This window comes from Atta colombica, unplaced genomic scaffold (genome assembly GCF_001594045.1).
Source record: "Atta colombica isolate Treedump-2 unplaced genomic scaffold, Acol1.0 scaffold224, whole genome shotgun sequence".
In the NCBI taxonomy this organism is placed as follows: domain Eukaryota; kingdom Metazoa; phylum Arthropoda; class Insecta; order Hymenoptera; family Formicidae; genus Atta; species Atta colombica.
The window spans coordinates 181,140-204,803 of NW_017259321.1; the positions used below are offsets into that span (position 1 = coordinate 181,140).

At 35.7% G+C, this 23,664-nt stretch overlaps 1 protein-coding gene across 1 annotated transcript in view; it reads right to left on the reverse strand.

Moving 5' to 3' along the window:
• LOC108688030 (growth factor receptor-bound protein 14-like) overlaps window positions 1-23,664 on the reverse strand; it is a 223,553-nt gene that overhangs the window by 120,476 nt on the left and 79,413 nt on the right. The window contains exon 7 of the mRNA XM_018194103.1: window positions 6,387-6,416. Coding sequence (XP_018049592.1) covers window positions 6,387-6,416 — 30 coding nt within the window. The remainder of the gene's footprint in view (window positions 1-6,386; window positions 6,417-23,664) is intronic.

Here is a 23,664-nt window from a genome sequence, read left to right on the forward strand (position 1 = left end):
ACCCCATGTTGCGAAAGTGATCAAGACATACTTGGAAACGTTGAAATAGGAAGTCTCACCCGCCGTATTCTCCAGACGTTGCTCCCTCTGACTATCACTTGTTTCGATCAATGGCACACGGCCTGGCTGACCAGCACTTCCGGTCTTATGAAGAAATAAAAAATTGGATCGATTCGTGGATAGCCTCAAAAGATGACCAGTTTTTTCGACGCGGTTTTTTCGTACGCTACTCGAAAGATGGGAGAAAGTAGTGGCCAGCGATGGACAATACTTTGAATCATAAATGTATAACCAGTTTTTTACAATAAAGCCTCGAATTTCGGAAAAAAAAACGGCGGAAGCAAAATTGTACACCTAATATATAATATATAATATTAAATATTAATAATGTTAAATATTAAATTTAATATTAAATATTAAATATTAATAGAAATATTAATACAATTTTGCGATGATTTTTTTTATTTAACTAGAATAAATAAGATTCTGCTAATAAATTAAAGAACATTTGTGCAACTTTTATTTCTATCATCAGTAATACGTACAAATATAATGGGGAAAAAATACATAATGAATAAAGTAGAAGAAAAAAATACCAAAAAAGAAGAAATAATATTACACTGAAAAAAATTTCTTGTTGAAAATGACAGAAGATTCTGATCATATAGAATTCTGATTGTATCAATTAGAATTATAATAAAAATTCAACCAGAATTTTAATTATTAAATATAGGCAGATTTTTTTTCCAATGTGACTTTTTATAAAATTCTGACAGCAATTTATGAAGTCAATCTTGATATATGATTGAAGATATTAAAAGAACATCTCGTAATATCATCAATAAAATCGTCATATCAGCTCCAACGATATTAAAGATTATTAAATTCCTTTTTCCTATTGTGGCTATAAAGACTTCGTGCATTTGATACTAACTCATAGATAACTCAATTCGCGGCAGGATGTACGACTTAACGGAAACGCAAACCGCCACGCTTATCGAGCAAGGTTATCGCGGTAGTATCGCCACCAGCCCTGACCTGTTCTACGTGCCAAGAAGCATTGCGGCCAGCCAGCCTGCAAGGAGACGCTCGTGCGCGTAATAGAGTTCTCGGTAGCTAAGTCTAACGGATTCGCAAATAAATAAATGTGAGAGAATATACGGGGCCAGAACCACGATAATAGAGAAAACCGTGTGCCGGTGCATTCCCCTCATTCAATGAATAGAAGATACGGTCGACTGTATTTGATAATACGCTAAAATAAAACGAGATGTATAAAAGGAGACTGATACTGTGACTATGATATATTGCGCTACCCTGAAATTCCATGTGGTAAGATCTCTCGACTAATCTCGTCTCTCATCTGCAACGAAAATTTCCACGTCACTCCGTTGTAAAATCCGCCGAGTTAATACCTCTATTTTCCTAACGCAACGCTTTTGTGCCTTCATTTTCTTAATGCAACACGCTAATCTTCTTCTAGGAAAGCTGCAAGAATATTAACGTATGCGCAAACGTATATTTTTATTCGGCCATTTGCAATTTGCATGCACGACTCTTCATCCGTTGCAGAAAAAAATCTCGCAGTATTCTGCAGTGTCGAGTTAACCCGTGAGATTCTATCGGCAGCGATCCTCCCGGGTGTTCCGTTAAGCGACCTCGGCTCCTGACGCACAAAGGAGATGATTTTTGATTCTCGCACATGCGAAATTTCATTATCTTCCCAGGGGAATCGGAGGCCCGGGGCCTAAGCCTGTTGTTGGCTTTTACGCACATGTCACATGCACAGTTGTTCTTTCGAGTCCCGTGTCTCTAACGCCTTTATCGGGCGACAATATCCTGACATCGAGATCGCGTTACTGGTTCTTTATTAGCATATCAAAGCCGCTTCTCGCGGTAATGGGCACGCCTCTCGGGGTAGACATAAGCGTTAATCCTTTAACTCGATAGGACGAGTCAACTCACCGTTGAAGGACTCGCCGTCGAGTTGATCGAGGTAATTCTGACATTGCTAATGAATTCTGATATCCAAATAGTTTTTCGACATATTATAACTGTGTCATTTACCAAAGACGAACGATTTTGCAGTATCTAAAAATTTTAGTAGATACAAATTTGAAAATAATTTTTTTAATAAAATAATTATATAGGGAACTCAAGCATGATAAGAGCAATGCTCCAAAAAGCTTATATATTCCAGCAACCAACATTCTAATTCGCACATAACAAGCCCAACAAAATGATTTTGAGATCTATATCTAGCTACATTTTTATATACTTCAATAAAATTGTACTCCTAATAATTTCATAATACATATTAAATAAATATCTCTCCTTTAATATAATTTCGTGACTATTATCGGTTATAGAAATATCCGTTTTAGTATCTGAATTGCGTGACTACGCAAACGAACGCGTAATGTTCAAGCGTGTATTTCAAGCTGTATTACATGAATCAAGACATCTCTACAAGACGCTACATCTCTTTTAAGTATCAAAATTGATCACAGTTCTGTAGGTTGATTAAAAAAAAGATCTCATATCTTTCGCGAGCCGTGTTGAGGGCAAACTACCAAAGAGGGTGTGTATTTGAGACACGAGACCGTTGGTTCATTCACCAAAAATTGGCACTCGTCCAATCAGCTGACAGGCCTCTCGTTTCCTCGTATAAAGCGAGGACGTGCGCGCGCCCGCAAAGTCGTCTATTTTTGGGACTCGGTGGTTTTCTATCTCTACGTTACGAAATCTTTCCGCGACCATCTGCTTTTGTACAGCGTTTCTCAGAGACAGCATTAATGGAATAATCATTAAAATAATTTTTTTGACAAACGGAAATGTTTGGTTTTTTACTAGAAAATGAGGTAATACATTTAAATGCTCGTGACATTTAAATGTTTCAGATATCCTGAGTGTATACAGACGTAATAAGATAAAAATAGACTCTTTTTATGAAGTTATTATTCTTTTCAAAAGAAATGAGGTAACTTAAATCATATCGCTCTTTCTCTCTAAAATATTTCATAATCCAAATTGAAGAGAGATGCTGATAGAATTAAGATATTGATATAATTCAATTCTTTGTAACACAGCATAAACTATTCTCTAAATCTGAATCAGTAGATAATCACTGATATCAGTGCCAAATATGCCACTAGTAATCAGTGAATAAAATGTGAGATCCCTAACCTAATCTTTATGATCTAACTAATCTTGTTTAGTGAAATTCAATGAATATGATATTGGAAGATTAAAATTAACGTTCAAATATCAGTATTTTAGTTATATAATGCTCAAACATTCTTTCTTTTTTAGTTGAACTTCATTGATTATCAATGCAAAGTATGCCACTTGGTAATTAGTGTCTATCCATTGATTCAGATTTAGAGAGTACTAAGAAAATGTGCAGTCTAAATTTATTATGTCTGTAGGCAAATACAATAAAAAAATTCTCAACGCTTCCTTGTTCAAAAAATTCGTCTAAATACGAATATGTTCTGCTATAATGTATGCTGTGAAAATTATTCAATGTTATCTTAATGAGCAGCGTTATATAAGAGTAACTCATGTAAAATTTAGATATTTTTTTTAATAAGCAGAGATTCGAGTTTCAAAGAATTTAAATTTATGCATTGAAATGCCTAGCTTAGCTTCGTCAGACTTCCTGTTTTAACAACGTTATACGACGTATTAAACATTAACACGCGAGGAGACGCGCAATGATACGTTAGTGACCGACGTGGTACAACAGATGCATCACGATGCATTTTATATGGAAAAGTGTCGGGCAAGTAGGTAAAAACAAAGTTATGCTTGATTGCAGTCTATAGACCATTTTCTGCCACCATAAGAGGATGATATTAATAAATTTCCGTTAAAAAAAGAAGCACGATTGGTAAATTCGCCACGTCACTCACAAAGGTTAATCGATACTCGGGTTTTATAAATGCAGGAGAAAAAAGTTTCGATGCGAACTATCATTTAACCTCCCTCCATGGGAGTTGGCGCTGCGCTACAAGGGTAGGATGGACGGGAATAGCAAGTTTATCGTAAAGTCCGATCGACAATTTCCGAATCGTCACTGTGCGCTCTCTCAACCCTCTCCCCCCCCCTCTTTCTCTCTCTCTCTCTCTCTCTTACTCTCTTGCGACTGCATCAAAATTATCGCGGTGTATCGACCGCCAGAAGTTAGCAACACTGGCCAAAATTATCCGAAATAAAATATCCATTGCGCGAGTGTTGTGCGAAGGATCATTGAACTCGTCGGCCGCAAAACCAGATTGCTCGAACGATAATTCTTATCCGCGAGACATAAGACACAAGTTTACCGCATGGCAACCGCTCGGTATTAAATCCCGTCTATTGAGAGCGGCGACAGATAGGTAAATAGAAGTTTCTTCGCAGAGGAGGAGGAGGAGGAGGAGGAGGAGGAGGAGGAAAGGACGAGGGGATGGATAAGGGCGAGATTTAAAGGGGTGAAACGCGAAGAGGGTCGAAGACGCCAGGCATGCGCATCGCCGCCCAGCAACCGGCAAATCAAATATTAACACCGGCTTTATACTGTTGCCGCCGATGGCACCGTTGGTGCTCATAGTGGAATGTATTAAAGTACATTCACGTCTCGCGAAAGCTGCCCTGTTTCGAGCTGATACATAAGAAGACAAGTCATAAACATTTACAACTTTAATCCTCGCGTTATCAAAGAATTAAAAAAATTATATCAGATCAATTTCATCGCCTTGCTCATAAATGATTTTACTGTAACATATTAAAACATGAAGATAATTGAATATAAATCAGGATAAGTAATTATACTCTTTATTTAAAGTGATAAAAGAAATGTAATTAAGCGATTCGAAAAAAGTGCGATTTCGACACTTTTCATAATAATAAATTTATTGAATTTGAATAGAGTATTTTTTACTAAAATTAAATACAATACTTTCAGGATACTAATCATGTAACTTTTTTCCCTAGAACGGAAAGTACAAAATTTCTCTATTAATTTTAATAGTAAAAGTTTTCACTTTTTGCTTTAGGAAAAAGTTGCATTATCTTGATTATTAAATTCCTCACAAAAAAGTTCAAAAAAAGTAATATTAGGCTAAAAAAATTTATTAAATCTTAATATATATTTCTTTAAATATGCACTAAGTAAATTTTACTTACAAAAATGTAAACAAATATGTACTAAATAAATTTTACTTATAATAAACAAATATTTACTCAATAAAAAAACGATAGTTAAATCAAATTAATGGTTTTTGTATCAAATAAAAATATATTTATGTTTAGTAAATATTTACTTTACAAGAATTATTCAAACAAATATTTATTAAAATTAATATTTAATATTTTTTTTCAGTGTATCGTCGAGCGTACAATCAATAAGAAAAATATTATGACCTATTCACACTTTGTAACAATTTTTTTCTATTTATCAGGGAGAAGATCGAAAAAGCGACCTCCGATCATCGATCTTCATCGATGACAACCTGGTGGTGATTCGTTGAGTCCTCCAAAAGTTCGTGCCGACGAAAATCCGGCGGAAGACAATAGTCGTGCACGCTCACTGGAATAAGATGAAGCGCGTCGACGAAAACAGACTGACAGACTGTTGAGAAAACTTTTGAACTAATGGCGATTCTCTCGTTCTTCTCTGGATAGCTAAAGTCCGTCGAGCACGCTCACATATATCACCTTTTATCCATCGGCTTCGGTTTTCGCATCGATAGTAAAATGTTTTTTTACTAATTGAATCCCGATTCAATTATTGATCTACAGTTTTTTTTAAAACTCATCTGTCGATAATAACTCCTAATTCCAATGTTAAATATTTTCTTTCCGTTGTTAAGCGATTTTACTGAAAAAGGATGTGATAACGATTTATAGCCATCTTATTTATAGCCATCTTACTCCTTAAATACTTTTAGATGCGATATAATCGTTAATGGACTATCAAAAATCAAAATGGCTTTGGAAATATCAAGACACGCAAGATTCATTACTAATTTACGATGTGGTGACGAATTTTATGTGAAATTAGAAATAATATATGGAAATTCGGCGATCAATTCGGTGGTTATATCGGTTGAACGTGCTTCCAACGCCCATCAAAGTCATAAATTTTTAAACCGGTTTTGGAAATACATATTTCTATTCGAACGTTTCTTTCATTTCGAGACGAGCAAAATGTATGTCGTATCAGAATATACTAATTTCATCATTCAAATTGTGTACTTTTACGATCGTCATCGACGAAGGATATATCGTATAAACCACACAGTGTATACGTAGCGTATCTTAACGATACAATTTCGATGCAGCAAGCGAATGCTATTGTTGAAAAATGAGAAGAGATTATAATAAATATAATTTCGCTTACTCACCAGAGGCCGTTTTGGTAGCGTCGCGATCGCCTGAAACAGAAAGAGAATTCGTCTCTAGCAAACGTCCTTTCATCAATTTACGGAGTAAAAAGCCCTTATACGGGGGCAAAAAGTTAAAACTATTTTGTACGTAATAAAAAGAGATTAGCTTAAAAAATAAAATTCTCCGGGAACCAAGCGCAACACAAAATTCCAATGAGAAGGATAGACTCTAGGTTGAAGTGCGGTGCGGCACGGCACGCTGCGCCGAGCTAAAATCCACCGCACATATTATGTGAAAGTACAGTAATTTAACAGCGTACGGAGAATTCCTGGAAACAATTTGCGAGGCAAAGCCGGTAGCCGCTCATAAAATACAGCGAGAAAATACCACGAATTAGCGGGGGGGAATTTACAACAAAGCGCAGAAATTATTGGAAAGCGTCGTACCCCCTCCGGTCTTTCTCGCTCCTTTCGTCTTGTACTTTCTCTGGCTCGCTGCATGTATATGCACTCTTCCGTATACACGACGGACATGCACTACATAGTCGTATGGCATTACCAAAGTCGCGAACGCTCTCGATTAGTTACTCGAGCACTTCAAAAAAAAAAAAAAATTTGCATATGAAATTCTCATTCTGAGATATTCACAGATACTTTATCTTTTAATTAATTAAATTTAATTTGAGGTTATACTAATTAAAGATATTACTTTCTATAAAGATACCTATATATAGATTCAGTTATAATTCGTTACATCTAATCTGCGTTCCGAGGTTCAGACGAGTCTTGTATACTCAAAAATCATTTCATTTTCTATTAAAAAAAAATGCCAAAAGTCGTCCAACTTGATTTAATAAAGTGGAGTAATTTTTTTGTAATCTGTCATTGTAAACAAATTCCAAATTGCTAAAAATATAGGTACACACCTTATGATTAAAGATCATGTATTTCTGACGGTAGAAAAACACGAAAATCCCTCACATGATCGTAAAGACGTTAAAGAGTTGAGGACAGCACTTAAAATTTGTAAACGTTATGAAACCGACCTGAGTTCGTGAATACATTTCCGAAGGTAGATTTCATGTGATATTCACAAAGTGTCACTCCTGTCACTTTTCTGCCAGACTGACTTTAAACGAGGGCTCTTTCTGCTTTTCATGACAAACAATAAATCATCTGTTTGTATCATTCAGAGAGACATTTCGAAATACGCTTCCGTCCATTTAAAATCTTATGGGAATTCTTCAATGAAAGCCATTACCTAAGCTTTAAGCCATAAGAAATTGGCTAATCATCGATTATTCTTCATATTTGATTCTAATTAGTCAATTTCTTACGGCTTAAGATTTAAAGTTTAAGTAATGGCTTATTGTAGAAAACTCATTAGTCCAGAATATAGCTCAGCTTTTTACGAATTAATAAGTTGTACTAATTATCATTCATTTAATCTTCTGTCGACAATGTGAAATTTTCTTTTTGTTCGCACCTTCGAACTTTAATGCAGAACTTTATATTGTTCTGTAAAAAATTCTAAAAAAATTCTTACGTATATTTGCGAAAGCTTTAACAATGAATTTTTATAATACACGTTGGATTGTATTTTACTTATTTCTTTATAGATTTGTCTATCAAAATTCACGATCAAAAACTGTGCTCTTAAAACATTGCTGCCAAAGGGCAAAAAGAAAGTAAATTCTTACATTAAAAATTATAATAAACAATAAAAACAATATAAAAAATATTAACGAACTGAGAGAAATTTCACAAAATTGTTTTTAGCATTTATGATCATTCAACCGGTTTGACTTGACATAATTTTAAAAAAATTACGCTATTTGTCTTTATTAGGTTACTTAGAATTCATGGTATATGGTAGGTTTCGCCATAATTCATACATTTCGCCATCCGGGTTCACATTTATCCTACTTCGGAAAAAGTTTGCGCAATATAAACTCGAACGTCGAAACGTCACGCGGATCGGGCTATGGGCGCGAATCAATGATGCATTTATATTTATTTATACGATTTTCCATTTTCCATGTGACACGTATGTCCGAAACCGTGACATTTGGTCGCGAGTTCGTCGCATATGCACGTTGCCTCGCGGAATATTAAATGCAACCGGAGCACCGGATTGTTTATTTATTCAAGCTGCGCACAAACACACGCACACACACACGCACATACACACGCGCGCGCGCGTGCACACACACACACACACACACACACATCTCCGCATTCGTTCGTTCCTCCACCAGCAGTAAAGCCAGCCAGGCCACCTATTAAGACAGATGGCATGAAGATTATTTACGAGAGTGCGCACCTGATCTCGCGCATTTTCGATTTCGGACGTCGGTGCTCGGTCGAACAAAATGCATAGAAATTACTGTACAAATTCGATTTATTCAAATAATCTCGTAAATGTGAGACTTGGAAAACTTTCATCGCCGCATGTATTTTTTTTTTTATTGGTGACAGTAAATCCGGATGCAACGCATGAAAAATGTTTATTTTAACAACACGCGTATCGCGTCAAATAATGTAGATGCGTAGAAGCCGTAAAAGCGAAGGTTCACAAGGAATAAATAAAATGTATCTCCCCCTCCTCCTCCCCCTCCCCCGTAAAATACGATATCGGATTATGACTTTGCCTCTATTCAATGCAAGAGGGGAAATATATATATATCAAAGGATAATAATAATTTTTCCATCTTTTACCGGCGCCGCGGCTCTTTTCGATCTAGCTGCATAGAAATTTATTAGCTTGCCGGCGGCGCGTCGCTAAATCGTGAGTTATCGCTGTTATCTCTATCGATGACGAACGACGACGACGACGACGACGACGACACAGACACGAAGTCGAGAATTGGGACAACGACCTCGCGCTCGCTTGAAACAAAGAGCGAGCGTGACTACAGCACTGATGTCTCGGCACTGCCTATGCGTGCTTTTACGCATGGCACAAGGTAAAGTTTCCTCCTGGCCGCGAACGTGACTTACGTGGTGCGTGTATGCACTCTCTACTTAGTTCCCGTCGTTCTTAAACGGCAAAACACGTTGAAGTTGATGCGAGACACGAGCGAGCGAATACAGGGACGGGTGGCAAAATTTCGCATATATAACCCGCTTCTAAATAGTAACGTCATCAAGCAACTTGACGTCAGTACTCCACGTTCAGCTTGATGTCAGTTAGTCTATATCATTTAGGATCAAACAGTGTAATTACATGTAGAATCCTTACTTTGCGCGACGTTGTAATTTCGCCAGTATAATTTATGCTGAACCGCAATTTCAGTGGGACGCGACGACCGCCGACGCACGGAATACGCGTCGCCGAATGTGTGAGGGATGAATTATTACGCGCGCATCGACGCTGGGCAGCACGTGTGACACACGTGACGTCACGCGGAAGCTCGTGAAAAGAAAATACACACTGTTTTAAATTTCCATCTCCTGGACGACCGGCGAGGGCCAGGATGTTATTTCCGAGATATTACTCGGATTTAACAGCCGCACCGAAAGGATAATTTTGCTGAATTATTTAAAAATTTATATAACAAATCTGAAAATAATTTGGATAAATCATAAAAATAATTATATGTAGAAAATTTAAATATAATAAAATTATCACATATTCTTCATTCTAAAATTTCATAACTTTTCCCTGATTTCCAGACAAAATTTCACAATTTTCCGTGACTTTCAATAATATTTAAACATTTTTTATATTTTCGTCCTAAATTTGAAAACCATTTATTATTTTGTTAATAAATGAATTTACCATGGCAATGTATTTAAATTAATGGATACTACTTGCATTGTTAATTGTTAAGTTGGAAATATTCTATCGTAAAACTACATACTCTTTAAATCTGAATCAATGGATAGTCACTAATTATCCAGTGACATATTTAGCACTAATAATCAGTAAAGTTCAACTAAAAAAGAAAGAATGTTTGAGCATTATATAACTAAAATATTGACATTTTCACATTAATTTCAATCTTCCAGTATCATATTCATTGAATTTAAGTACTAAAACAAGATTAGATCACATAATAAAGATTAGCTAGGTTAGGGATCTCATATTTAATTCGCTGATTACCAATAGCATTCTTGGCACTGATATCAATCAATGATTATCCACTGATTGATATCAGTGCCAAGAATGTTATTAATCCACTGAGTCACAGAGATTTAGAGAATAGGTGTGATATACGTATATTAAACTTTTTTACAGCTAAGAATTTTTATTTTCCAGAAAGCTTCGCAAAATTTCTTGATTTTTCTCTGATTTCCAATTTTATGACAATCCTGAAAACAATGTTGCAAAAATTTTAATATTCTAGCAATCAGTTTGAGCGCTCTAAATATAAAACACACAAAATTATTTTATATTTAAATTTATATCTAGTTAAATTATTATTTATTCTAGCTAAGTATTTTTAGATATTTTTAGACATTTTAGCATAACTCTTCTTTCTTTGAACAATGCGATGGTAAAATTTCGAACGAGAGAGAGAGAGAGAGAGAGAGAGAGAGAGAGAGAGAGAGAGAACCGTACAAGCCTTGACTTTTGGTGCGAAAGGACGGCGATTAACGGTTCTCCGGTGCATTGTGTCGCTCTCGGTGCCGATCCTCACACGGTCTGCAGGAGGGAAGGAGCGGAAGGCATTAAATTTTCAACGCGGTCGTACCCGCAGCAAGGAAATATGCTTTAAATGGCGATAACTATAAATAAGAGAACGCGCGTTAATTCTTTAGGAAGCCATAGCTCGTGCTACCGCGAATCTTCCTCTTCGCCATGCAAGTCGCCCCAATTTCATTTTCCAATCTACTTCATTCCATTAGATTAAATAGAGATATGGCTGCCTATATACTGGCGACGCAAAATACAATGCAGCGGAATTATTTTTCCCTCCCAGGGTAGTATTACATTATATCGAATCTATTAAAAAATAACAGTCAAGAACACACATACAAACATTCGGACTATAATTTATCTATAATAGCTTTTTTCGAAACGAAAAATCTAACAACAAACGCACAGGTTTTTTTACTGCCAAAAATTTCTTTTTATGATGTACGCAGTGATATATCATATTTTCTATCAGATATAAACGGAAAGAATAATGTGTGTGATGTTTGTATCACACGATATATATGTATTGTATTGACCAATTCGGTTAACAGTCCAGATTTAATGTCGATTCTACGTCTTATGACATTAAATACAGCCTATTTTAAAGATTGCATACGTTCATTTCTATCTAATCCTCTTTGCTTTACCTTCGTGACAAGAAAAACGAACGCGCGGAGATCTCACACGTTCAACGATAAGTGCACTGTCAAATGCACTTCAACATTACATCTGTCGGTTCTCCCTCTTTTCGCAAATTCGATTGATTTATTGACGAAAGAGCCGAACAAACAGGAGTCTTTCTTGCCCAAGCGACTTTTTCGCTACGACGATAATTAATTGCGCTTGTTATCCTGTTGCATCTTTTTGTCCACGTAGAAAGTTTTAAATGACGCGAGTTTTCTTCATCAAGAGTGCGACATTGTAGTGCAACTTCAGAATTCACCTAGACCTTCGTATTTCTTTTGCATCAATCGAAATTCTATTTTCATCTTACTTACAAAAACTTTGAAGAGATTAACGTATTTGTCAATTACACACAAGATGATCTGATTGTTTCTCTTCAAAATTATAAGATTACACGCTTCTAATTAAATTAAGGGAGGATTCTGATCTAGAGGATCAAAAATCGATTTTTTTTATTGTATTTTCCGCAAGTATTTGAGTTGTAGAATAAGTATGTAAAAAGATTTTTGCGAATTCGCAAAGGTTACAAAGATATAGTGCCTGGAATGTAGATGCCTTTGTAAGGAACGCTCAGGAGCAAGTAATAAAGCATTGTATATTTCGGAAAAGACCAACGGGTGCAGCTCAGGAACGAGCTTCGCAGGATATGAGAAGGAGAAAGATACCCTTTATGGAATAGCAAGTTCATTGTAAGTATTATTCGAGTGTTATCAGTAAAACTTTAATCGCGTTTTTCTCGAAACAGCATTTTCTTAATTGGTGACCATGATTTCTCAAAATCTATTTGACCAATCGCGTCCAAATTTTGCGCACATATAGTTCTCGTCTGAACCACAATAAAGTCAAAATATATATTTTAACTTTATTTATTTTATAGTACTTTAATAAAGATGAAAAAATTCGAAAAAATCGGAAAGTAATTTTCAAAATGATGTCATTTTTTTTCTTTCTATTTTTTTTATCATGGGTCAAACGATAGCCAAACTCATATGCTTTAAGAATTTCTTTTTTTTTTGTTTCAGACGAGCAGAACAGCCGCAATAATCATGTCACCGTGTAGTGTCTTATTTTTATCATGATGTTACAAATTGTTATTAAAGTTTAAAAAAATTCTAAAAGATACTTGAAATATATACTAATATGTAGGAAAAATCCTGATTTGAATAGACCTTACAAATTTTTCAGAAAAATAGCTATTTTCGTGAAAATAATCTAAAAATCGAGCTTCTAGATCAGAATCTCCCCTTAAAACAAAGGATTTCTACATTTCTATATAAGAATATAAATTTAAGAAATTTAATTCTTTGATATTTTTTTTATTATAAGTTCATATATTCATCAAAAACACAATTCGTTGGAAAATATTAAAGAGCTCATGTAAATGGAAGAAAAAATCCAGAGACTTTTTAACGCGCGATGATAAAAGTTAGAGGTTTCGTTTCTGTACAAACTGCCGTTGTTTGTTCGAATACGAATGAAAGAGAGGAACAATAGGCGGTGAAACTGCACGACGTGACTCTTTATTCCGTCGCTTCCGCCCTAAACCATCGCTCGCTGTTTCCGTTTTCTTCCGTATAAACTCGGTATTTATGCGACACAAATAAAGGACAAAGGAAAGTATCCCGGGAAATAGAGCTTTCCTGAGTGTACGAGTTCATACTACTGGGATTACTTCGCAAACGTGACTTTACATTATAACGAAGAATGACTCTGAGGCAATTTTTTAAAAAGTGACTAGTGGACGCGTTTTTACTGCATTGAGATATAAACTTATGAATCACTATATCAATTGACCCTAGAAGCTTCGATGTAAAGTTGTACAATTGGATAATTGTCATTGCGACGCTGAATTTGTCATTAGAAGCGTATCAAAAAACAGTTTAGAAAAGCCGACATGCCATTTATCTTGTCACCTTTGGGACGCGCCATTCCGCTAGATAATCGAGGTGATAAATTTCACCGGGACACGCTGTATACATCCCACGTGTGCATGAAGCCTGCCGCATATCGTTCGGAAAACAATCAATCTACTCCAGAGCTTACTGGACGGTTTCGTGGACCATACTCGCGATTTTGCCTGCCGAAAGCCAGACGACAGCCCGGATGATTGCGATCGGCTCTATGGCTCTCCAAACCTTTCCTCCATATTTATTCTTTGCCGTATTGCGTGCCATATTCCAGGCATATCGCAGCACACCAAACATACATGATACTAATATTTTGCACCGTTATCTGAAGGTCTTATGGTTGATTCCGCTGATGTTTCGACTATTTCCAAAACAAACCCATAAGAATACTCAACAAGTCGCAAGAACAAAAAAGAAAACAGTTGCACTTTAATGTAAAATATAATTGTATAATATTTGTATAAATAAAAAAATAAAATTAAAATTTAAAAAATTAAGTTTAGTTTACAAGAATAATCTTCTAGCGCATATCTGCATATTTGAAGTTTTTTTACTCTGCTACGCTATAATTTTTTTATGAGATGTATTTATTCTGTCATATTCTTTCCTGTCTAGTATTTCGAATGTGAAAAAGAAATTTGTTATATTTATTTTTAAGCGATATTTTTCACAATATCCAATATTGATAAATATAACAATATGATATAGAGTGACATCGAAGTGTCACTAAATATATTTTCTAATATTTTTATAACTTATGTCCAAATACTTTCGTAACTAACTATATAAAGCACAGTAAAAATTATTCAATTCACTTTACGACAAAAAGAATCATTATCAATCATAATTCTTTCATAATCGAAATATTTTGTGTATGCCAAGAAAAATAAATTATCTTTTTTACCGTTATTCCAAATCATCCCATAAATTATCTTTTAAATATATTCAGCAAAAAAAATTTGTCTGCAGCCGACAGTTTTACATTTCTGGATATATGCCGCGATGGATAGGCTCTTCATATCCAATGCACTTTTATGTCTTGTCCCAGGAGTTTGACAAGCTGCTATAGCCACATAGAGTTGAAAGGGCAAGCTGGCATGACGACGGTGTCGAATTTTATGGTCGCGCCAAGGTAAAAGTGCGAAAATTCGTGGAAATCGGACGGATCTTTTTATTTCCCAGACGACGGTTGGTTGGTAGCAGCGCGATGGTGACCCTGTCGAGAGAATTGCAGCTGCGCATCTGCGTCCCGAGGAAGCCTCGTTTTTCAATATCTTTGCGTAACCCCTTTGACAAGAAATAGAAGGCGTCCATTGATTCGAGCCAATCGCCCGTAACGTAAACACCCGATAATGATCGAACGTTTCGATTCGTGCATCGGGCCAAACCTCGATGAATGAGTATACGTTCCTCTCTCTCACCTCGGACGTTGTCAATGTTCAAGACCCTTTCGTTCCTCGCACGATAGTTATAAATAATTCAAAAGACCAAGTCATCGACACATTGGGGACACCGCCACGATGGTAATCTGACATTAATGATTGATAGTATCTAATGTCAAAGAAGATAAGTGGAAAACGCGTTTGCTCACATGATGAATAACAATAAAATTAATCATTATTGAACTATTAGGGAATAAGAAATATAAAAGCAATTATTATGAAACAAAATCAATTAGTCGACGAGACAATAAAAGTATAAGTATAGGTATAAAAATAGAGCAATTTGTTTAAATAAAAATTGTAAAAAATTCATACAAAATATAATAAGACATCAAAACCCACATTGACAGAATTGTCATGACTTTTTTCACTCATTTGTATACTGAAGAAAAAATTGTTCATTTGATTAAATTAGTTTAGTTATCCTTATTGCTTTCATTGGAGAAAATATGTATGTAAATCAAATATAATATGTTTGATTTAAAAATATACATTCTTCATCGAAAGAAATGAAGATAAACTAAATTGATTTAGTCAATTTTTTCAGTATAAAAATAGAAATATTCTATGCAATTTTATTCAGCAATGTGTAAACATTAATCAAAAAATGTATTTGTATTGCTCATTCTAATGAAAAGATCAAAAAGGATTAACGTATATCTGTGGCACGCAGGAGGAGCATTTCTCATGAAAGGATGAGAAAATTCCTAAATCCATCGGATCGTGGAAAAGGATAATGAACGATAACCCTTTCTCACTGGGGCGTCTGAAATACATCCCCTGAGAGATACGATTTTGCCTAACTGCGCTTTGGGGATTTCGCTGTCCCGCTTAAAGACGACTAGGTTTTCACTCCAGTCGATGTGGAACAGGCGACCGGTACTTAAAATTTCGATCCCCCTTGAATTTACCGCCGGTTAAACGAATCTACGAATATTTAGGCTCTCCATCTCGAATACGTGGCTCGCGAGAGCGAGCTTAGCTCGAAACTTCCGGCTCTCGTAAGCCGTTGGTAAAGCCACCGCGAAAGTTCGACCAGATATTACACTGGCAGTGATTAATTGCGAGCTTTGAAGTTTAACTCGGCGCGCTGGCGATCGCCATAGGTAACACGCCTGTCCGGTTTCGTATTGTTATTGGGCAACCCTTCGCTCCTATGGGCTCTAACGAGTCTGAAGCCCAGGATTAGCCACGTACAAGCATTTCACGCTGATTCGATTAAGTTCGCTACGTCGGAAGTGTTCTATTATTGGGGCGGAGGAGGGGGCAGTACATGCTTTTAATTCAGTGGAGGCGCGTATCGACTTTCCGTTTTCCGCCGACGAGCGAACAAAGAGACGTACGAAACGACGATTGATTACCGGGTGAATCGAAACCGACAATAATTGAAAAACTTGACAGAGAAATCTGCAAGTACTATGTGTGAACGTGCGAAAACCGATAACATGGATAAACGTGTAATACAATAATCGTTTTTCATTAAATACTCTCTCTAATCGATGATTTTCACTCTTTGACGGATCATCACTTTCGTTCATCGCAATTTAAATATTTTATTTCGTCGATTTTATTACGTCTTTCATGTGTTTGATATAAATGATGGAATTAGAATCAGATGACATCAGGTTAGTCACTAATGATTTATTGAGCGAAAAACAGAAGTCGGCTACACTCCGAGGGCGGCCGGATGTCGCCGAGAGAAACATCTTGTAACCAATTAAAAGAGACAAGCTAGTTCTTCGAAAGCAAGCTTTTCTAAGAACATCATTTTCTCGTATCGCTACACATATCTATCTTTAGAACTTTTTGTCACACTTAAAAAAACGTAGTTCGTCGTACATACACGAGATGCGTGGCAGAGTGCAGATCGATACGATTCCGAGAGCTATCCCAGCTCCCCAGACAATATCGACGGAATCGCCATTAAAGTCTATCCTCGATACGAGAAGCTCCGGGCAACTTCGAAGGCATTGAGTTTCGTAATATCGCACGAAATCGCCTTCGAAGAGATCAAAGCCAGGCTTACGGATACAAGCCACAGTGGCAGATCCCGCGCGACCATGCCTATTTGCTCCGAATTTGAGCTTCGATACCTCGATACTCGCGTCTCGATATTCTCTTTTCCTCTATCCTCGAACGCAATTTAAAAATAGGAGACTTGTGATCTTATCGTAACATAAACAGGTTAGAGTTAATCAATATTGATGAAATCTTCCTTCAAAACAAATTAATGTTAATGAAGATGAGAGCGTATTTGTAATTTATACTGATCTAAAATAGATGCTGCGGTTAGCATGAAGCGGTTAATTAAATGTAATAAAATATCGTGTAAGTTTTATGGAAAAAGCGAGAATTTACACTTTAGCGAGACCAATATACGTCGCGAAAAATCTTAGCTGGGAGAAACTCAAGATTCGTTCCACGAGTCGTAATTGTGCACCGTAAGGTGATATCAAGATAGCCGCCGCCACCGCCGCCGCCACTATTACATTCAACACGCGATTATTTCACAGGCAAACAATTGCACGTTCATTTCGCAAACATTTCCCCATTTCCCCACCTGTCGAGGGATATCATCGAGATTGCTTGATTTATTCTTCTCGTCAAGTCGCCCCTCTCAGAATTTAATGAAAGAAAAGGAAAATCTCGGCTTTGTTGGCACTTCCTGTTTCTCGTGCCAGAAGATACACATCATCGAAGGCCAAATGCGTGAAGAAGAGCTGGCAGCCGAAAATGCTTCAGCCCCTCCTCTCATTAACGAGAGAAGCCAGCGTGACCGATGATGACACTATAAAGATCCACTTGACGACGTTACTTTGTCGATGTTTCCTCTGCAATCTGGCTCTCTTGCTTTTTTCTCTCATTTCCTCTTCTCTTCTACGAGCTTCGAGAAGAAAGACGTGCTGCTGCATGATCTACTAACGTCTGTTCCACGTTGAGGCCGAATGCACCTGCTGGCTGGCTCCTTTCCAAACTCGGCGAATGATTCGAACGCGTGGCTCTGAGGCTCTACTCTCTTGATTTTGTTTCTATCTAATGTTGCACAGGCACTCTATCAATTGGCGAAATAATGAGAGAGAGAGAGAGAGAGAGAGAGAGAGAGAGAGAGAGAGAGAGAACTCTTGCGAAAGCTAAAGACGACGTCATTTGTAAGACAGATGTAATAGTGAATGACCGATTAATCTTAAACTTGGCAAAGCTCTGAAGAAACAAGCTTAAAATTGTTTCTTTGATACAAGAAAATAAGTAAAAAATACAATATAAAATTCTCAAATATAAAAGAAATACAGTAATTTAAAGTTATTTATCCTATGTACACTCTAATTTAAGTATCGAAGGAAATGCTAATTTTTTTCTATTTTTTATTAAATTCTTTTTTATTGAATTCTTCTTGGATAAGATAGACGTATAAAGCGGTTGTAAATATACTCTGTCAAAGGCACTTAAGTTGAAGTAATCGATCCGCAATTGGAAATGGAAATTTCAAAAGCGAACTGCCCGCGACTGACACGCGTTGGTGATTATAGAAATATCGCAAAGTTCGAATGACGTTTGATTAAACGAACGGGAATTATGTAACGCTACGATGATCGTTCGGTCTCGCAACTGTCCAGACTTCATGGATAGAATTTCGATATCGATTATATCGGGTTGATACGTTGACATTGAGCGAGACGATGTTGCGAAGTGCCGTTCTGTCCGTCTCGAGAAGTATTGCACTTCATTACGTATCGTCCAAAAAATATTAGTTAAATAAAAAAGTCGTAATCGTTGAACTTGATAGTCCAAAGATACAAGTTTATACCAAAGCGCAATCGGAGTAGACCTATCGAAAAACAAAAGGCTTTGTCTAGTAGTATAACAAAATTTGCATAATCCAATTCAGAAAGGATTTTTTATAACGAGATAAAAAATATTCTTGATTTACTACTTAATCTTATCGACAACTTTTTGCAATATAAAAATTAAACAATATCAGATCAATAATTTCAATTCTCTTTTTTCTAATTAAATAAGATTGACTTTATTGTCTCAAGACAAACGTAATACATATAAATTTAAGTTTATATATTCTTATATTTAGAATAAATCTTTACCAATCTTATAATGCACAATGATAATATTTAAAAACCAATGTCTAAGATCGTTCGTTCTAGATTTAAGAATTTTTTACTTAAGAATAAAATATTCATCTAGTAAAAAGATTCAAAGAAATAAGTTAATAATAAAATATTCCTCTGTTGACAATAAATGTAACTGTATTAATCTTATCTCTAATCTGTCTCTATATTAATCTTATTATATATATATATATAGATCAAAGAGTAACAGTATTAGGTTTCGGAAAACTTTTTTATTTATGGATGAAAGTACAGCTTACAGATAATTATTTGTAATTAAATTAGATTCCTAAGAATTTTCCCAGAACAGTTAAAATACAATAAAATAGTTCTCATATACATAAATAAACGTTGGCATAAATTGAAATTTGTATTAATATCATTGATGTTATCGTTTATCTTCAGTAAGGATAATTATTAAACCACGCGAGGGCATTCTATTCGCACATAAATCATCATATATACAAAAATAATAATGGAGTATAATATCTGACCATGCCACCGCTGCCGGCTCAAAAGAAGAATATAAACCATAACTCACGAATACACGGCGGAGATTCCGGCAGAGCGTTTTCCTTTCCTCCGCGCTGTCTGCTCGCAACCTCTCTTTTTCTGCCTCTCGTCTCTTTATCCGCGATCGCGATCGACGTCCGTAAAATCGTATCCGGCGCAACGAATATGACCACGATTAAGATTATGGTGATGCCGATGGCGACGGGACGCCGAGCGACGCCGATCGAAACGGCCGGGTCTGATACGTTATCTTAATTGCCCTCCGAGTACGACATGGCTCAGACTTCCAAGCGCACTGATTTTGCGGCGAAACGTATGAGGGCCTAGCCGTCGAACCGCACGACTTTTTAATGGCGCACGAACAAAGATAAACTCAATCGCAAACGCGGTTGAGACCCGATCGCATCGCGATGCACCGCAACGAATAGATCCGAACATACAGTCATATCCGATAGTAAATTCAATTTTTAGAGGAATGATGTAGTGGCTCGAGCGCGACCGGGTCAAGTTTGCTGCACGAAGTCTCTGTAGTAGAAGCAAGGATTCACAAACTGGTTTTCTTTATTTAAATTATATATAAAACATATACCTTCGAGAACTTATTTTTGCCAGAGTAAATGTTTACACTCACATAAAATAAAATATATCGAGACTGCCAAATATATCGAAAACAAAGCACTCTTAAAAAAAAACGTTTTAAAAATTTTGTATGCATATATTTTATATTATAAATATAACGAATATCAAAATTTTCTATAAAGGAAAATTGATTTCGCGTGCGATCTTTCTAAACACTAGAATGTTTCTTATTTATTAAACAAGTGAATATTATTTCTATAGAAATAATAAAGAAAATGATAAAAAAAACTAAATATTTCGTCAGTATAAAGGACATATACAACTGATAAAAAGTTAAAATATTTAAAATCCTATCATTTTATACAAGAATATTAATCTAGAAAATAAAAAGGTCATAATATTTTTAGTATTGAAACGTAATATTGATAATTCTAAAATATTTGTAAAAAAATAAATTGAAATGAGATTGAGATGAAATGAGAAAATTGATATGAGATTAAAAATACTTATTAATAACTCAATTATTCATGAAATTGTTTAGATTGAAGACTCGGAGTAAACTTGGAGTAAACTAGCGCAAATAACCCAGTTATTTTTCTAAACTAGCACGGAAATTTTTCTATTTTAACCTACATGGCCGAGAAAGAAGTATCATTGTATTAATATAAGATAGACGGCAGCATAAACGTAATAAATCTCTCGCGTCTTCGCCTCCGTTACCTATTCTCTTACTCGCCTTTCTCCATTCTCGCTGTTTCGAGCGAACGAGCAAGCTGCGACCAGGGCTTGGACTCGTGTATTTATGTGCCATGGCTTATTTATCCTCGCGCGTCCGCGCTCGATAAATCGCATGCGCGAGAGAAACAGAGGAAGAAAGAAAGACAGAGAGAAGAAAAGCTTTTCCATGCACGCTACTAAGCGATGCAACCGAACTACGATCATCGCAGCTGCACGCGAAATGCAGCTGCGACTAATGAGAGCCATCCGTTAAACCTTGCAGTCAACGATGCCGATATGTCGATAGAAGAAACGCGACAACTCTAGGTAATATCATGTTACAAAGAGAATCTGATCGTGTTTTGTGTCATCAAGAAAATTTGAACGCATCATCACGAATAGAATTAAGAGAGAACTTTTCAAAATCAAGCCGATACTTTTGATGATTATACATTTTCAAACCTGATACAAGATAATTATTTTTTTTTGTTCGTATATTTTTCTAATAATTGATTTGCATTATGTTGCCTATCATCGATTATTAAATTAAGTGGATAAAATGGAGTTGTCACAGCACTCCAGACAATTTTCTTCAAAATGTTGTTTTGGAAAAAAGAAATAAAGTAAAAAAATTTGTAAATGTTTCTTATTTAACAAGTGAATATTATTTCTATGGAAATAAAGAAAATGATAAAAAAAATTAAATATTTCATCAGTATAAAGAATATATATAACTGATAAAAAGTCAAAATATTAAAAATCCTATCATCAATTTGTCTAAAAAAATTGCTCGGAAATTCATTATTTTTACATTCCTCTTATAACTAACAAATTTTTCTATTACGTTTTACTAGTATGTACTTGTATGTTACATACTAGTAAAAAATATAAAAGAACGACATTGTTAAAATATGTGAAAATATAATTATAAATAGATATAAATCTGAAAATAATTTTGTGGAATCATCAAAATACATAGGAAATTCAAGACAATGTCGTAAAATATTTTGACATTCTATTTCTTCAATCAGTTATAAGCGTCCTACATAATTATTTTGATCCAACAAAATTATTTTTATAATATCTGTGCCTAGAAGTTTTAGCTCCAGCAAAATTGTTTTTCCGTATATAAAATTAAAACTTTTTGGATGTTCTAAACACCCCTGCTTATCAACATGCATATCTTTAAACCTATTATCTACTTATTACACATCAAGATTAAATTACCTAAAAATTGATAAAACAAACACGTACAAAAAAGAATCGCTCCAACAAAAGAGGTTTATCAAGACGATATCAAAACGCGAGAAGTTGAAACGAGCTCTCCATCCTCTCAGCCTAGTAACCCATCGTCCGTTCAGTTCGTTGCGCATTGACTTTCCCAGCAAGCAATTTGATCAAGGGTGAAAAGCGGTGGGCAGCAAAAGCGGGCGGCAACAGAGGGAAGATCCTCGAGATCGTTTGGGACGTAGGGAACGAGGTCGCGCAGCAACCATGATCCCGGGGATCGAAAAAAGGTTAACGACCGCCGCTCGAATCGCGACTCAGCTTTTGGACTATGGCATAGAACGACGTCGTTTCCCTCCCCCGCCGTGTCCTTATCTCATCCCCTTCCATCCGTCCTGACTCTGCCCGACAGCGATGAGAGAGAACGGCGACGGAGACGAAGGAGGTTTAACGACAACGCGGGATACGAAGATGGAGAAGAGAGCGATGCGCGATCGGTCAAAAAGTTTCACCAGAACGAATCGAGACAGCTGCTTAATCTCGCGGTGACAAAGCGGACAAAAGGAGATGTAGGATTTAACGAAGTAATCAATATCACAGCCTCAGATTTTTTCCGTTTCGATTCGCAAGAAATTTGCGAGCAAAACCGCATTTCCCTCCTTTTCTTACACGATAGCTCAACGCAATTGCTTGTAGAACGGTAGAGTTACGAAATAAATTACACAAATGGATCGGAAAATTATGGGATTTGGGGAACAAATGTCTTATGTAATTTAATCGCATAGACAACAAAAGAAATATTGCGTCAAAAGAAGAAGTCCTTTATTATTTTTAAGAAAAATAAATATATTAACATCAACGTTATTATAAAATCTTGATTGAAAAATACTTTACATTCAATAAATTCTTAATTTATTTAAAATTTAGATGACCTCATTCCTGGAAGATATTCCAATGATTAGACAAAAAGATGACTGACCGGACTGAACTGACAAATCGAGCTGAGTTGCAATGGCACGGTCCAATTAATTCATTAATTCCAAGCGAGATGACCGTGAATTCTTGGAAATATAGCAGCAGAAGTCAAGTGGTAATTATACAATTATGCAACCGGATACCTATTAAATACATGACGAGAAATAAGTAGTAAATATACGCAGTGTATCTTCCATTTCCAGTTATCTTAAGTACAAAGCACTACCTAATTAAATCGTCATTAACAACGATAATTCACAAATACTTAAATCATTAACTATCACAAAATTAATTAAAATTATTATTTTAAGAAAAAAAAACTGATACATGTGTAATATAGAGATAAGATGATACTTTTTCATCATTTTTTGTTTATCGGGCAAATAATATCCATCATAATTAAAATTAATTAAAATTCGGTCAATTATCATCAAAATTATCAAACTCACAATAAAATGAATTAATATTAAATTTATTTTTAAATATATA